The 18,482-nt window shown below is 39.6% G+C and overlaps 1 protein-coding gene across 1 annotated transcript in view; it reads left to right on the forward strand.

Annotated features, from left to right (window-relative positions):
- Nucleotides 1-14,237, forward strand: part of LOC133540354 (fibronectin type III domain-containing protein 7-like) — a 32,938-nt gene extending 18,701 nt beyond the window's left edge. The window contains exons 10-14 of the mRNA XM_061882877.1: nt 2,177-2,431; nt 3,239-3,496; nt 13,089-13,118; nt 13,199-13,236; nt 13,602-14,237. Coding sequence (XP_061738861.1) covers nt 2,177-2,431; nt 3,239-3,496; nt 13,089-13,118; nt 13,199-13,236; nt 13,602-13,625 — 605 coding nt within the window. The 3' untranslated portion in view covers nt 13,626-14,237. The remainder of the gene's footprint in view (nt 1-2,176; nt 2,432-3,238; nt 3,497-13,088; nt 13,119-13,198; nt 13,237-13,601) is intronic.
- Nucleotides 14,238-18,482: the final 4,245 nt, after the last annotated feature.

An 18,482-nucleotide genomic window follows, 5' to 3' on the forward strand; every position in this document is an offset into this window, starting at 1 on the left:
TTCAGTAGGACTTTAATGGTGTATGTACCTGTTTGTAATGAGTGTACAGTCATGGTCAAAAGTTTACATATACTTGTAAAGAACATAATTTCTGTCTTGAGTTTCCAATCATGTATATATATATATATATATATATATATATATATATATATATATAAGGGGTGTGGGAAAAAATCGATTCGAATACGTTGTGCGATTCAGAATCGATTCTCATTTTAAAAAAAATCGATTTTTTTTTCATCAATCCAACAAAACAATACCATAACAATGCAATCCAATTCCAAAACCAAACCTGAGCCAGCAACACTCAGAACTGCAATAAACAGAGCAATTGAGAGGAGACACAAACACCACACAGAACAAACCAGAAGTAGTGAAAAAAAATGAATATTATCAACAACAGTATCAATATTAGTTATCATTTCAGCATAGCAGTGATTAAAAATCCCTCATTGACATAATCATTAGATATTTATAAAAATAAAAAAAGAACAATAGTGTCACAGTGGCTTACACTTGCATGGCATCTCATAAGCTGGACAACACACTGTGTCCAATGTTTTCACAAAGATAAAATAAGTCATATTTTTGGTTCCTTTAATAGTTAAAACAAATTTACATTATTGCAATCAATTGATAAAACATTGTCTTTTACAATTATAAAAGCTTTTTTTTTTTAAAATCTACTATCTGGGGTAGATTCTGCTGAAGTCCTATGTATTGAATGAACACGGAATCCTTTTGAATCATAAAAATATCGTTTTTGAATTGAGAATCGAATCGAATCGAAAAAAATCGATATATTATCGAATAGTGACCCCAAGAATCGATATTGAATCGAATCGTGGGGCACCCAAAGATTCTCAGCCCTAGTATACATATGTACATATATATATATATATATATCTAGATATATATATATATACACACACATATATATATATGTACATATGTATACTAGGGCTGGGAATCTTTGATATAGATATATATATATATATATATATATATATATATATATATATATATATATATGTGTCTTGATTGGATTATCCAGAGAATAATGCTCGATACCATGGTAGAGCGCAATATATATGTGTGGGAAAAATCACAAGACTACTTCATCTCTACAGAACTGTTTCATGAGGGGTTCCCTCAATCATCAGGAGATTTTAATGGAAGCATTCACATACAATGGTTTATATAGGGCACAGAGTGGGTGGGTACAAGCAGGCGTAGGGTGTGGTGATTGGCTCATGTGTTACCTAGGAGGTGTTTCCGTCTGTGGCGGCATGTTGAAATGATTTCACTGCGCTTGTTGAGGGATGATAGATCTGGATGATATATAATAAACAGTTTCTCTTTTAAGCATAGGTTGCATCTTTTATTACCACTGTTGTAAGGTGTGCTGGATGCACAAATTTGCCATGTTATTGCATATTCAACATTATTGTCTTTGATGTTCCAAATGTGTTTGCTGAGTTCTGTAGAATTCCGCAAAGTCTGGTTTCTAAAGGAGGCCTTGTGGTTATTCCATCTTGTTTTGAACGCTCCTTCAGTTAATCCTACGTACGTGTCGGATGTGTTAATGTCCTTGCGTGTTACCTTTGCTTGGTAAACGACTGATGTCTGTAAGCACCCTCCGTTGAGAGGGCAATCAGGTTTCTTGCGACAGTTACATTCCTTATTGGTTTCAGAATCGTTTAGTCCAGGGTTGGGCAGTCCTTTTGCAATTGCTTTGTTGTGGTTTGAAATGATTTGTTGCATGTTATTTACACACAGCTGTAGCTCAATTTAATGTTGTTCTTGTTGAATATTTTTCTTAGGGTGTTGCCTTTGGGGAAGTGTTTGTCGATCAGAGTGAGGAACTTGTGGCCGATATTGGTTGAGACGTTTTTACTGAATGGCGGATTGTACCAGATGATGTTGTTTCGTTTTCTGCTCTTTTTTGGTTGGTTTCCTGGAGTGGGTTCTATGAACTCCAGTCTTGTGATTTTTCCCACACCTATATATATATATATATAGATAGATAGATAGATATCTCGATATAGATACATAGACATATATTTAATCGAGTTTAGATCTTTTCTAATCGATGATTCATTTTAAAAAACATACTTTTGCCTCCCATGATACATCCACATGTACACAAGTATTGTTCCTGCTTCCCCCCCCCCAGAACCCTGTTGTCCAGTCAGCCTCACAGTGGACCAGACCACTCAAGCCATGACCAACCTCTCATGGTCCCACGCCCAAGGTGCTTACTCCTTCATGGCCTCCTTGTGGTCACCGCGGGGTCACGCCAGGTGTCACACTCAGGACCACCACTGCCTCATGGGATGCATCACCTGTGGCACCAACTACACCGTCACCATGGAGGTTCACAGCCACAGCGGGCGCAGCGCCAACTGCACCTACCAGGGCTTCTCGTCCAGTGAGTGCTTGATGATGAATCATTTCTTACCAAAGAGAAGCACTTTAATGTTGTAAATGTGGGTTGAAAAGCTACATCAGTGCCTATGAGAGTTCTCCGTGGTTATCCCATACGTTAAATAAAGTCAAGCACAGGCAACCTCCATAAAGGGATACACCCCTACCAGGAGGATCGTCATACTCGTTTCAAGTGACCGCCGATGAAGACATACAGCTAGCCTAAATGGCCCGATTAGGACTCCAAAAAGTCAATAACAAAGCGCACCATTGTGCATTCACGCACAGCATAAAACGTTTGGTGGACAAAATGAGACAAAGAAAGAATGGAAGATTTTTACACGGTCCACACTATGGTGGGTTCAAGAAACGGCGAGATTGGTAGGACAAAATGATGTTCACCAAATGCTGTCATCGGTGAAGTTGCGTCCTCGCAGTCTCGCTGTCAGACACGGCACAGGAGCCAAGCATGCAGGTTTTAACAATGTTTTAATAATCAGATGTTTATAACAAAACTTTTCAGCCAAGTCCGTATAACCTCCCCCCCCCACCCCCCTGCTCCAGGCCGCTTACTGGTAAAGACAACAGATGATTACATTAACACGTACCACCTGTGAAATCGAATCACCTGCCAGCTGTGTCTCGCCGTCAGCACTGGCGCTCTGTCCTCAGCATCATGGACGGTGGCGGTGACCTTTGCTCCTGCAGGCAACCCCCATCTTTTTCCATTTTCAATCATTTTTTTTTAAATGCTCCAGGGCGCTAAAGAAACCCGCTGGTCACGGCTCGCCTCTGTCTTCCTGTCTCGCAGGCGCGTGTTGCCCGTCGGGCATCAAACTTTACAGGACGGCCGAGAACTCCCTGCGGCTGCACTGGCGCACGGCCGGCGGCAACGCACGTTACACCGCCGAGATGCTGGGCAGCAGCAACTACACCTGCACCACAACCGCAGGGGAGAGCGGCTGCGAAGTCGCCGGCGTCCAATGTGGGGAAGTGTATCACGTAATAGTCTCCCCGCTGACCCGGGACGGCAGCAAAGTCTCATTCTGTCCTCAGAGGATTTACTCAGGTATGGCAGCATATGAACATACATCACACATGCATAAATGCAACATGATACATCACACATGCATAAATGCAACATGATACATCACACATGCATGCATACAACATGATACATCACACATGCATGCATACAACATGATACATCACACATGCATGCATACAACATGATACATCACACATGCATGCATACAACATGATACATCACACGTGCATGCATACAACATGATACATCACACATGCATGCATACAACATGATACATCACACGTGCATGCATACAACATGATACATCACACATGCATGCATACAACATGATACATCGCACATGCATGCATACAACATGATACATCACACATGCATGCATACAACATGATACATCACACATGCATGCATACAACATGATACATCGCACATGCATGCATACAACATGATACATCACACATGCATGCATACAACATGATACATCACACATGCATGCATACAACATGATACATCGCACATGCATGCATACAACATGATACATCACACATGCATGCATACAACATGATACATCACACATGCATGCATACAACATGATACATCACGCATGCATGCATACAACATGATACATCACACATGCATGCATACAACATGATACATCACACATGCATGCATACAACATGACACATCACACATGCATACATACAACATGATACATCACACATGCATGCATACAACATGATACATCACACATGCATGCATACAACATGATACATCACACATGCATGCATACAACATGATACATCACACATGCATACAACATGATACATCACACATGCATGCATACAACATGATACATCACACATGCATGCATACAACATGATACATCACACATGCATGTATACAACATGATACATCACACATGCATGCATACAACATGATACATCACACATGCATACAACATGATACATCACACATGCATGCATACAACATGATACATCACACATGCATACAACATGATACATCACACATGCATGCATACAACATGATACATCACACATGCATAAAGGCAACATGATACATCACACATGCATAAATGCAACATGATACATCACACATGCATAAATGCAACATGATACATCACACATGCATGCATACAACATGATACATCACACATGCATGCATACAACATGATACATCACACATGCATGTATACAACATGATACATCACACATGCATGCATACAACATGATACATCACACATGCATACAACATGATACATCACACATGCATGCATACAACATGATACATCACACATGCATACAACATGATACATCACACATGCATGCATACAACATGATACATCACACATGCATAAATGCAACATGATACATCACACATGCATAAATGCAACATGATACATCACACATGCATAAATGCAACATGATACATCACACATGCATGCATACAACATGATACATCACACATGCATGTATACAACATGATACATCACACATGCATGCATACAACATGATACATCACACATGCATACAACATGATACATCACACATGCATGCATACAACATGATACATCACACATGCATACAACATGATACATCACACATGCATGCATGCAACATGATACATCACACATGCATAAATGCAACATGATACATCACACATGCATAAATGCAACATGATACATCACACATGCATAAATGCAACATGATACATCACACATGCATGCATACAACATGATACATCACACATGCATGCATACAACATGATACATCACACATGCATGCATACAACATGATACATCACACATGCATGCATACAACATGATACATCACACATGCATACAACATGATACATCACACATGCATGCATACAACATGATACATCACACATGCATGCATACAACATGATACATCACACATGCATGCATACAACATGACACATCACACATGCATGCATACAACATGACACATCACACATGCATGCATACAACATGATACATCACACATGCATGCATACAACATGATACATCACACATGCATGCATACAACATGACACATCACACATGCATGCATACAACATGACACATCACACATGCATGCATACAACATGATACATCACACATGCGTGCATACAACATGATACATCACACATGCGTGCATACAACATGATACATCACACATGCATGCATACAACATGATACATCACACATGCATGCATACAACATGATACATCACACACGCATGCATACAACATGATACATCACACACGCATGCATACAACATGATACATCACACACGCATGCATACAACATGATACATCACACACGCATGCATACAACATGATACATCACACATGCATGCATACAACATGATACATCACACACGCATGCATACAACATGATACATCACACACACATGCATACAACATGATACATCACACACGCATGCATACAACATGATACATCACACACGCATGCATACAACATGATACATCACACATGCATGCATACAACATGATACATCACACATGCATGCATACAACATGATACATCACACATGCATGCATACAACATGATACATCACACATGCATGCATACAACATGATACATCACACATGCATGCATACAACATGATACATCACACATGCATGCATACAACATGATACATCACACATGCATGCATACAACATGATACATCACACATGCATGTATACAACATGATACATCACACACGCATGCATACAACATGATACATCACACATGCATGCATACAACATGATACATCACACATGCATAAATGCAACATGATACATCACACATGCATGCATACAACATGATACATCACACATGCATAAATGCAACATGATACATCACACATGCATAAATGCAACATGATACATCACACATGCATAAATGCAACATGATACATCACACATGCATAAATGCAACATGATACATCACACATGCATAAATACAACATGATACATCACACATGCATAAATGCAACATGATACATCACACATGCATAAATGCAACATGATACATCACACACGCATGCATACAACATGATACATCACACATGCATGCATACAACATGATACATCACACATGCATGCATACAACATGATACATCACACATGCATGCATACATGATACATCACACATGCATGCATACAACATGATACATCACACATGCATGCATACAACATGATACATCACACATGCATAAATGCAACATGATACATCACCCATGCATGCATACAACATGATACATCACACATGCATAAATGCAACATGATACATCACACATGCATAAATGCAACATGATACATCACACATGCATAAATGCAACATGATACATCACACATGCATAAATGCAACATGATACATCACCCATGCATAAATACAACATGATACATCACACATGCATAAATGCAACATGATACATCACACATGCATAAATGCAACATGATACATCACACATGCATAAATGCAACATGATACATCACACACGCATGCATACAACATGATACATCACACATGCATGCATACAACATGATACATCACACATGCATGCATACAACATGATACATCACACATGCATGTATACAACATGATACATCACACACGCATGCATACAACATGATACATCACACATGCATGCATACAACATGATACATCACACACGCATGCATACAACATGATACATCACACACATGCATGCATACAACATGATACATCACACGTGCATGCATACAACATGATACATCACACATGCATGCATACAACATGATACATCACACATGCATGCATACAACATGATACATCAGACATGCATGTATACAACATGATACATCACACATGCATGCATACAACATGATACATCACACATGCATGCATACAACATGATACATCACACATGCATGCATACAACATGATACATCAGACATGCATGTATACAACATGATACATCACACATGCATGCATACAACATGATACATCAGACATGCATGCATACAACATGATACATCACACATGCATGCATACAACATGATACATCACACATGCATGCATACAACGTGATACATCACACATGCATGCATACAACATGATACATCAGACATGCATGTATACAACATGATACATCACACATGCATGCATACAACATGATACATCACACATGCATGCATACAACATGATACATCACACATGCATGCATACAACATGATACATCACACATGCATGCATACAACATGATACATCACAATGATTCCATCATTTAATTCCACATACTGATATACTGAAGGTGTTAAGTGTTGTACGTGCATACAAATGTTTTAATATTACATATTTCTCCTCTTTTGTTGAGAAAAAAATGCTGGTAACACTTAAGTATGGGGAACACATATTCACCATTAATTAGTTGCTTATTAGTTGTTCCTAATTAGTCATTATTAAGTACTTATTAATGCATTATTCTGCATGGCCTTGTTATACAAACAGTAAGCCATTAACTAAGAGTCTTCCACCAATAAACTCAGGATTATTGCTTGTTAGTAACCTTAACCCAGTGATGTCCAAAGTGCGGCCCGCAGGAAGTGTTTTAACAGCTCTAAGCACATTCTACAAATACAAAACATAAAAAGTGGTATAATAGAGCAAAGACGTGAAATTTAACAAGAAAATGTTGCAATGTTGTCTCTAATAACACAAAACTGCCATGCAGGCTGTTTCTTTCTTAAAGAAAAATAATGAATCAAAATCTATGTCATTATGAATTATTCACCTATTGAACGCCAATATTAGGTCACATTAAATATTCCACTTATTCCACATATTTTGTGTTTGCCACACGTTTTTGTTTTAAAACGAACAAACACAAAACATAAACAACAATAAAACTTATAATTGACGGATACATCTGAAGTTGATCTCGAGATTATTGTGTTGGAAGTAAACAAAATAATAATAATTTATCTTTTAACACTTTAATGAATAGGACCGTTTTGTATTCCCCAATAATTTTAGTGTGATTTCTTTTAAGTGCCATTGCTCAAAAAGTAATAATGAATTAAAAATCAATGTTGTTATGACTTATTGACCTTTTTAAAGCTACACTAATTATTCCACTTAAAAATATTGAGTTTTGTCTATTAAAAAAATGGTTATCTTTGATGAAAAGACCATACAACTTAATTTTTTAAAATATTATATTGACAGATAGTCCTAATGTTGATGTAGAGATTTAAGCCTTTAGTAATAATAATACTGAATAATGACACATTTTTGATATTTTTTGGACCAGAACCCTTTGGTGTCACCGGGATCAAGCCTGAGTGGAGGCCTAAATGTATATTTTTATACATATATTGTATTGGTTTTTAAAATAAAATAAATATCAAAATGACCCCAGCTTGCTTTGATTTTTCAGTGTGCGGCCCTCAGTGGAAAAAGTTTGGACACCCCTGCCCTAACCTTAACCCTTATACGTTCCCCTTGTGTTCAAATAACTGTAAATTAAATATTTGTTACTTTAATAAGCAACTAATTAATAGTGAACATCTTCCCCATACTAAAAAGTTACCGAATTGTTGTATATTCTTGGGTAGCAGGTTGTAGTTTGCTTTATGTATCATAGAATTTCATTATTTTCTATTCAATAAATAAAGGGTTTGTACGTTCTCTATTTCCAACATGATGTATTATTCTAACTGATCTTTTTTGTACACAATTAATGAAGGAAGTTCACATTTTGTAGTTATTTCCCCATATTTCTGCACAAAAACTTGTAATCATAAGAGAATATGAAGTGATTTTTGGTCTAAAACAGGGGTCTCAGACCAACAGGGGTTCTATTTTGCGGCCCCCGCCTTAATATGAAAGTCTAATGTTAGTCTGGCCCGCAAGTTTTATGTGAATGGCGCTTGACAGCGTTGTGTTATTTGGCTCCAAAATTACTCTTTCAACGTTCTGGGTTGCCTACCCCTGCATTAGTGGAAAAGCAGCAAATGAGTGGAAGCGACGGAGAGGTTGCCATGGATACGAAGGTTTTCTTACCTGCCCGGCTGCAGTCACACAACGACACCTGTCCGTCGGTAATAACAGTCCCCGATAACCTCGACCAATTCCAACCGTTATTTGTAGAGATATCCGATAATATTGGTCTGCTGATATTATCTGCCAATAAATGCTTTAGACCAGGGGTAGGGAACCTATGGCTCTAGAGCCAGATGTGGCTCTTTTGATGACTGCATTTGGCTCTCACATAAATCTTAGCTGACATTGCTTAACACGATAATTATGAATAATTCCGCTGGTAATCACAATGTCAAAAATATTGGTCAAAATATAAAACATTCTCATGCATTTTAATCCATCCATCCGGTTTCTACCCCACCTGTTCAAGAAGTCGTATTAATGGTAAGAAGTATTTTATTTATTCTTGGTTAGCTTCAGAATAACAATGTTATTAACAAGAATAAGATACTTATTATACTCTAAAAATGTTGGTCTAAATTAAAAATGCACGCATTTAGTTGTATTCAGTGTTAAAATACACATTATATGGCTCTCACGGAAATACTTTTTAAAATATTTGGCTTGTATGGCTCTCTCAGCCTAAAAGGTTCCCGGACCCCTGGTGTAGATCAAGGGTCACCAACCTTTTTGAAACCAAGAGCTACTTCTTGGGTACTGATTAATGCGAAGGGCTACCAGTTTGATACACACTTAAATAAATTGCCAGAAATAGCCAATATGCTCAATTTACCTTTTAATAAATAAATGAATAAATATATATATATATATATATATATATATATATATATATATATATATATATATATATATATATATATATATGTAACTGCTGTGTACCCGTCCCGTCAAGAATCCACACACAGGCTGGTTTGGATGATGTGGTTCTTTACTGGTAGCTGCAATGAGTGATCAGAATGCACATACACACAATATGTGGTTAGCACCTCTGCTGGTTTCGATGTCATTAGCAGAGTGCAGGAAGTCTGCTCAAATACATAACATTTTCATATTTTTACAAATACATGAAATACAATTGCAGGTGTAACTTAATACAATAGTTTTTAACAGTATACTTTTTCTGTGTGTGATCGTATAGTGGTTTTAACTTGCTTTTATCCTCACTGGTATTACAATCAATTCAATACAATATATTTTTAACTTGTTTTTTAACCAACATCATCCTTTTTTTTTATATATTTATGAAATAGAAGATAGAAAAGTACAAGATACAATACATGACATGACAAAATCATTAAATGGACTTTTAGCACCCTCTGGTGGCGACTGGCGAAAATGACAGACCACTTTGCGTCCATGGCAAAATGTCGGACAATTCAAACTTAAACATGAACTTACGGACACGTAACACGCAAATAGTGCAACAATTATTACCTGCAATGAGTGATCAGAATGCACATACACACAATATGTGGTTAGCACCTCTGCTGGTTTCGATGTCTAAAAGGGGAAAATAATATCGACTTCAGTGCAAAATAGTAGTACATCTAACGTAACCAATTCAAAACAAAGATTCCACAACATGGCATTTCAACTGCTGTTAAATAACTGTATCTTACAATAAACATCACGTTAGCTTTAGTGTAATTTACAATATTTTGCGGAGCAATATCGGAACATGTCTTACCATTAGCAGAGTGCAGGAAGTCTTTCCGGTCATATTTACAGATTTTCAGGTACCAGCAGATGGCGCAATTGGACCTCATTGCATTACAAAACAATGTACATATTTTAGCAGGAATTTCACTCAAATAAATAAAGTATTTTTTTATACCCGTTACATATATAATAAAAAAAAATGGGTATTTCTGTCTATTGTTCCGTGGTACATTTTTTTTTCTTTTACAGAAGGTTTTTGGTAGAGAATAAATGATGAAAAAAAACACTTAATTGAACGGCTTCAAAGAGGAGAAAACAGGAAAAAAAATGAAAATTTAATTTTGAAACATAGTTTATCTTCAATTTCGACTCTTTAAAATTCAAAATTCAACCGGAAAAAAGAGAAAAACTAGCTAATTCGAATCTTTTTGAAAAAATAAAAAAAACATCATTAGTAATTTTTCCTGATTAAGATTTATTTTCGAATTTTGAAGACATGTTTTAAATAAATTAAAATCCACTTTGAAATAAGATTTCAATTATACATTTTCTATGGCTCTCACGGAAATACTTTTTAAAATATTTGGCTTGTATGGGGGCTTCACGGTGGCAGAGGGGTTAGTGCGTCTGCCTCACAATACGAAGTTCCTGCAGTCCTGGGTTCAAATCCAGGCTCGGGATCTTTCTGTGTGGAGTTTGCATGTTCTCCCCGTGAGTGCGTGGGTTCCCTCCGGGTACTCCGGCTTCCTCCCACCTCCAAAGACATGCACCTGGGGATAGGCCCCTCCCACCTCCAAAGACATGCACCTGGGGATAGGCCCCTCCCACCTCCAAAGACATGCACCTGGGGATAGGCCCCTCCCACCTCCAAAGACATACACCTGGGGATAGGCCCCTCCCACCTCCAAAGACATGCACCTGGGGATAGGCCCCTCCCACCTTCAGAGACATGCACCTGGGGAATGGCTCCTCCCACCTCCAAAGACATGCACCTGGGGATAGGCCCCTCCCACCTCCAAAGACATGCACCTGGGGATAGGCCCCTCCCACCTCCAAAGACATGCACCTGGGGATAGGTTGATTGGCAACACTAAATGGTCCCTAGTGTGTGAATGTTGTCTGTCTATCTGTGTTGGCCCTGTGATGAGGTGGCGACTTGTCCAGGGTGTACCCTGCCTTGCGCCCGATTGTAGCTGAGATAGGCGCCAGCGCCCCCCGCGACCCCAAAAGGGAATAAGCGGTAGAAAATGGATGGATGGGCTTGTATGGTTCTCTCAGCCAAAAAGGTTCCCGACCCCGGTTTTAGAATGTAGTATCGAAAATTATCGGTACCACTTTCAAAAAGTAAAATGTATGACTTTTTAAAACGCCGCTGTACGGAGTGGTACACGGACGTAGGGAGACTTACAGACCGCCAATAAACCTTAAAGGCACTGCCTGTGCGTGCCGGCTCAGTCATGTAAGATCTATGGCTTTTCACACACACACAAGTGAATGCAAGGCATACTTGGTCAACAGCCATACAGGTCACACTGAGGGTGGCTGTATAAACAACTTTAACACTGTTACAAATATGAATGACAAACACAATTTGGGAGAACATCCGCACCGTAACACAAAATAAACAGGACAGAACAAATACCCAATCCCTTGCAGCACTAACTCTTCTGGGACGCTCACCCAGAATCTGCATATATTGTCCCCCGGGTGAATTGAGTTTGAGACCCCTGGTCTAGAACATGTTTTGATTTATTCATTATTGACGTTTATTCATTATGTTGTATTTATTTAGTTTTTTTACATGAGATTTCCAAGTCAATTCATCCTCAATTCACATACATTTGACAGAAAGTTATATATAGAAAACTTGAAAATGGCTTTAGAAACTCCCTCCAAAAAAAAAAACTAATTGGGCCTTATTTGTTTTTATTTCTGCCCTTTCAGTCACGTGCATTGGAGGTGACGTCGGCACAGGTGAGTGCTTTATTTCATTTTCACATTTCATTATATAATCAATTTCTATTAAAAAAAATGTGTTTTTCCTTTTTTTGCAGTGATTTACAGAGGAAAAAGAAGTGTGGCTGAGCAGACTGTAAGTTGATATATTGTACATAACTAAAAAAAATGTAATTTTTTTTTAAATGACTCAAAAGCCACATTTTTGCCATGTGTTATAAAATCAACCAATCAAATCAACCAATCAAATCAATCAATCAATGTTTATTTATCTAGCCCTAAATCACAAGTCTCTCAAAGGGCTGCACAAGCCACGACGGCATCCTCGGTCCAGCCAAAGGGCAAGGAAAAACTCGCAACCCATTGGGATGTCAATGTGAATACACTATTAGAAACCTTGGAGAGGACTGCGGATGTGAAAATTGTTCAAATGCTTTGGTTGACTCTACAAACAGTTGAATTTGTAACCCGCAACCTGAATAAACAAATTTGTGTCCACAGCCTGCCGCCGTTCAACAAACCTAGAATGACGTTCTTCACCAACACCGTCGTCCTTCTGCAACAGCCGTCCTCCTCCTCTGGATGCATGTTAGATCCTCTCCTTCAGGGGTGTCAAACGTACAAGAGTTTGCTAAGTATAAAAAACGAGACAAAATGTTTTGACTGAAAGAAACCGCTGTTCTAAATGTGTCCACTAGATGTCGCAATAGCAATTCTTTGTAGATGATGCTACATTCGTCACGTCACGGGAGTCAGGTGTGCCGATTTGAATAAAGATTAAATGTACCGCCGGAAACTCATCAATGATCTTTCCAGATACTGAGGACGTTGCAGTCTTTCCAAGTTCCGTCTCCTACTGTTAAAGACAACAAGGTGGACTAGATGACTCGTAACACCTGGGGAATCTAATCACCTGTCCAGCTGTGTCTCGCCGTCAGCTCTGCCACGACCCCCACCTGATGGTGCTCTGTCCTCAGCACCACGGACAGAGGCGGTGACATCCGCTCCTGCAGGCAGCGCTGGCCACACCTCCCTCCACACAAAAAAAAAAAACACATGTTAGTGCACAAGTCGAGGAAAATGAGCAAGCGTAAATAACATCCTGTAATTTGATTTTTTTAATAATATTTTTCTATCTTGATATTTTCTATCTTGATAGATTGAAAATGAACACCAATGAGTTGACTGATGAACATTATCACCTAAATAACAACAAATAAAGATAAAATACTATTAACCTTAACATGTAAGTGTACAAAAAAACCCAAAATATTATAATTTGTACGTTTTTAAAATGTAGTTCTATTTTTAAATAAAAAAAACAATCTAAAGTTGTCTTTATTTGAAGTTATCGTGCAGTGAGAGTAGATTTTTCTCGAAAAAAAAAGAGTTTGACACCCTTGATCTGGTTTTAAACACACCTTCTTGTTTGTCCTTGAAACTTAGCTGCCAAGTCATGAAATGATGAACTTTAACACTGATTTGTTTTGTAAACGTCCATCCATCCATCTTCTTCCACTTATCCAAGGTTGGGTTGCGGGGGCAGCAGCCTAAGCAGGGAAGCCCAGACTTCCCTCTCCCCAGCCGCTTCGTCCAGCTCTTCCCGGGGGATCCCGAGGCGTTCCCAGGCCAGCCGGGAGACAAAGTCTTCCCAACGTGTCCTGGGTCTTCCCCGTGGCCTCCTACCGGTCGGGCGTTGCAGCCTAAAAACAAACCTAGGGAGGTGTTTAGGGCAGGTGTTCTTTACTCTGAGTTCCTATCTCTAAAGGAGAGACCCGCCACTTTGCGGAGGAAACTAATTTCGGTTGCGTGTACCCGAGATGTTGTCCTTTCGGTCATAACCCAAAGCTCATGACCATAGGTGAGGATGGGAACGTAGATGGACTTGTTCATTAAAACAACTTTGATAGGAATTGCCCCAAATAGGAAGCCTCCTGAGTTGGAACAAGAACAATGTTGAGTGGTTTCATCATCATAAACTCACAAATGTTCTTTTTCTTAGGATGAAAGTTATTCGAGTGTTTCACCTGGGTTGAAACCTAATGCATATTTCTGTCATTAAAACAATTACTTTATTATCTTGTATGTTTTTTATTTATATACAATGACACAAAAACACTGGTGATTGCTTTAAAACTGTAAAGGAAGCTCAGCTTCCTCTAAAATGATGTGAGTCAGGTGTTCTGATCACAGGTGTATCAAATCAAGCCTCCGAGGGAATTTAAGTTGCTGGTCAATCCCACAATCCCAAGTTCTTTTGATGACACATAAGATGATTATAAATGATAACCCAGAACAGAATAGGTATTTTGCAATTTATTCCAAAGCTTTGGAGAGACCAACCTAAAAACAACACATTTAAATCACGCCGCCCTGTTGATCTGAAAACCTTACGGAAGCGCTGTCTTCTTCAATATCTCTCTCTCGCCCCCACCCACCGGAACAAATACACATATCTATTGTTCTGCTTAGCTTGGGACAGGAAAAGATAAGAAGGGCATATAGCTACTCCTTACATTCCTAAAGCTTCAAGGTTAACACACACAGTTTACTAGTGGACAACCAAAAAGAGAACAAATAGAAAAACACTAGCTGTTTTCAAATATGACTATGAATATAAAGAAATAACTCTTAAATATGGATATATGTAGATATCTATCTCCGTCACCACCCATCCAAATGATCAGAATCAAGTTTCCTAATCACTTGGCCCGGTCACAGGTGTATCAAATCAAGCAGTTAGGCATGGAGATTGTTTCTACAAACATGAGTGAAAGAATGGGCCGCTTTCAGTGATTTCCAGCGTGGAACTGTCATAGGAGGCCACCTGTGCAACAAATCCAGTCGTGAAATATCCCCGCTCCTAAACATTCCAAAGTCAACTGTCGGCTTTATTAAATAAAAGTGAAAATTTTGGGAACAACAGCAACCCAGCCACCAAGTGATAGGCCATGTAAACTGACAGAGAGGGGACAACGGAGGCTGAAGCACATAATGCAAAGACTTTCTGCATTGTCAGTTGCTACAGAGCTCCAAACTTCATGTGACCTTCCAATTAGCCCACGCACAGTACGCAGAGAGCTACCAATTTTGTCGAGGGGAGTGGTCAAAAATTCAACCAGAGGCTTGTGGATGGCTACCAAAATTGCAGTGAAACTTGCCAAAAGACATGTAAGCAAATATTAACATTGCTGTACGTATACTTTTGACCCAGCACATTTGCTGACATGCTCAGTAGACCCGTAATAAATTCATAAATTCATGAATATTTTTCGTGAGCAACAAGTATGTGCTCCAATCACTACATCACAAAAAAATAAGAGTTGTAGAAATGATTGGAAACTCAAAACAGCCATGACATGATGTTCTTTACAAGTGTATGTACACTTTTGATCGTGATTATACATGCATGGATTTGTTCTAAAATAAGGGCATGTAAAATGTCAATTAGTGATTAACAGGGCGTTTCATATGAAATTTTAGTACTCGGTTCTTATAGTCTTAAAAGTACTAAATTTTTGTTCTTAAAATGTTAGAATAATTATGTATAAGTTATCACACAACTCTTATGCTTAAAGGCTGTTGCTATAGTTATTATCAATTGTGCTGAAGTTAAAGTTAAAGTACCAATGATTGTCACACACACTAGGTATGGTGAAATTGGTCCTCTGCATTTGACCCATCCCCTTGATCACCCCCTAAGAAGTGAGGGGAGCAGTGAAGTGAAGTGAATTATATTTATGTAGCGCTTTTCTCAAGTGACTCAAAGCACTTTGCATAGTGACACCCAATATCTAAGTTACATTTAAACCAGTGTGGGTGGCACTGGGAGCAGGTGGGTAAAGTAACTAGGATGGCACAAGCGGGAATCGAACCTGCAACCCTCAAGTTGCTGACACGGCCACTCTACCAACCGAGCTATGCTGCCCAGTGGGCAGCAGCGGTGCCCCACCCGGGAATCATTTATGGTGATTTCTAATTTTCTATCTGTGCACATGCACACAACTTGTTATCTTCCATTGCGAGTTGTCTCGCATCAGAGGTTTGTTTCCAGACCCTGCCTGCTGAAAAGCCAAGGACGGACATCGAGTACCTCAACGCAGAAAAAACAGCGACAGGGCAAAATCAGGAGTGTCAGATTTCTAATTTTCTATCTGTGCACATGCACACAACTTGGTATCTTCCATTGCGAGTTGTCTCGCATCAGAGGTTTGTTTCCAGACCCTGCCTGCTGAAAAGCCAAGGACGGACATCGAGTACCTCAACGCAGAAAAAACAGCGACAGGGCAAAATCAGGAGTGTCAGATTTCTAATTTTCTATCCGTGCACATGCACACAACTTGTTATCTTCCATTGTGAGTTGTCTCGCATCAGAGGTTTGTTTCCAGACCCTGCCTGCTGAAAAGCCAAGGACGGACATCGAGTACCTCAACGCAGAAAAAACAGCGACAGGGCAAAATCAGGAGTGTCAGATTTCTAATTTTCTATCCGTGCACATGCACACAACTTGTTATCTTCCATTGCGAGTTGTCTCGCATCAGAGGTTTGTTTCCAGACCCTGCCTGCTGAAAAGCCAAGGACGGACATCGAGTACCTCAACGCAGAAAAAACAGCGACAGGGCAAAAACAGGAGTGTCAGATTTCTAATTTTCTATCTGTGCACATGCACACAACTTGTTATCTTCCATTGCGAGTTGTCTCGCATCAGAGGTTTGTTTCCAGACCCTGCCTGCTGAAAAGCCAAGGACGGACATTGAGTACCTCAACGCAAAAAAAAACAGGGACGGCGAAATCAGGAGTGTCAGCACATTTCCATTCTGAATAATCATTCATTGTGTCTACTGGGGCTGCCTGCATTACCCAACTCTTCAGAAGCAGCCTCGGTGACGTTAAATCGAGAACTCCCGAATAAATAGAGGAGCGCGTGGGCTGTACCTTAGAGCGCAGGCTGAAACTGTAACTGAGGGTACAGGCCAATACTGTCATGACGCGGAGTCGAACCCGCGTTTCCTCGGCGGCTGGATCCGCGGTTGCCTCCTCTGACGGCGCGCTAAGACGTTCCTCCGTTGACGGCATGCTCGTGCTGAGCACAGCACGCCCACGCAGCAACGAGCCTGCACACAATCAATGACCAAAACACCTGGGCTTGACGAGAGGGGGCGGCATAAAAGACCAGTGAAGCCAGGAAACCTTCGCCAGAACGTAGCCAGTCTCCCTTGAGTAAGCATCACATCTGGCACCCTTGCCTTGTTCTTTGTTCTTTGCTCGCCTTCTTGTGCTCTTCCTCGATCCGGACTTGATGTCTTTTGTGTTTTCCCCAGTGTCTTTTGTGATCGTGTCCTGCCTTTAGACCTCCTCCTGGATCTTTGCTTGCCCTCCCCG

Source organism: Nerophis ophidion, linkage group LG22 (genome assembly GCF_033978795.1).
Source record: "Nerophis ophidion isolate RoL-2023_Sa linkage group LG22, RoL_Noph_v1.0, whole genome shotgun sequence".
NCBI lineage: Eukaryota > Metazoa > Chordata > Actinopteri > Syngnathiformes > Syngnathidae > Nerophis > Nerophis ophidion.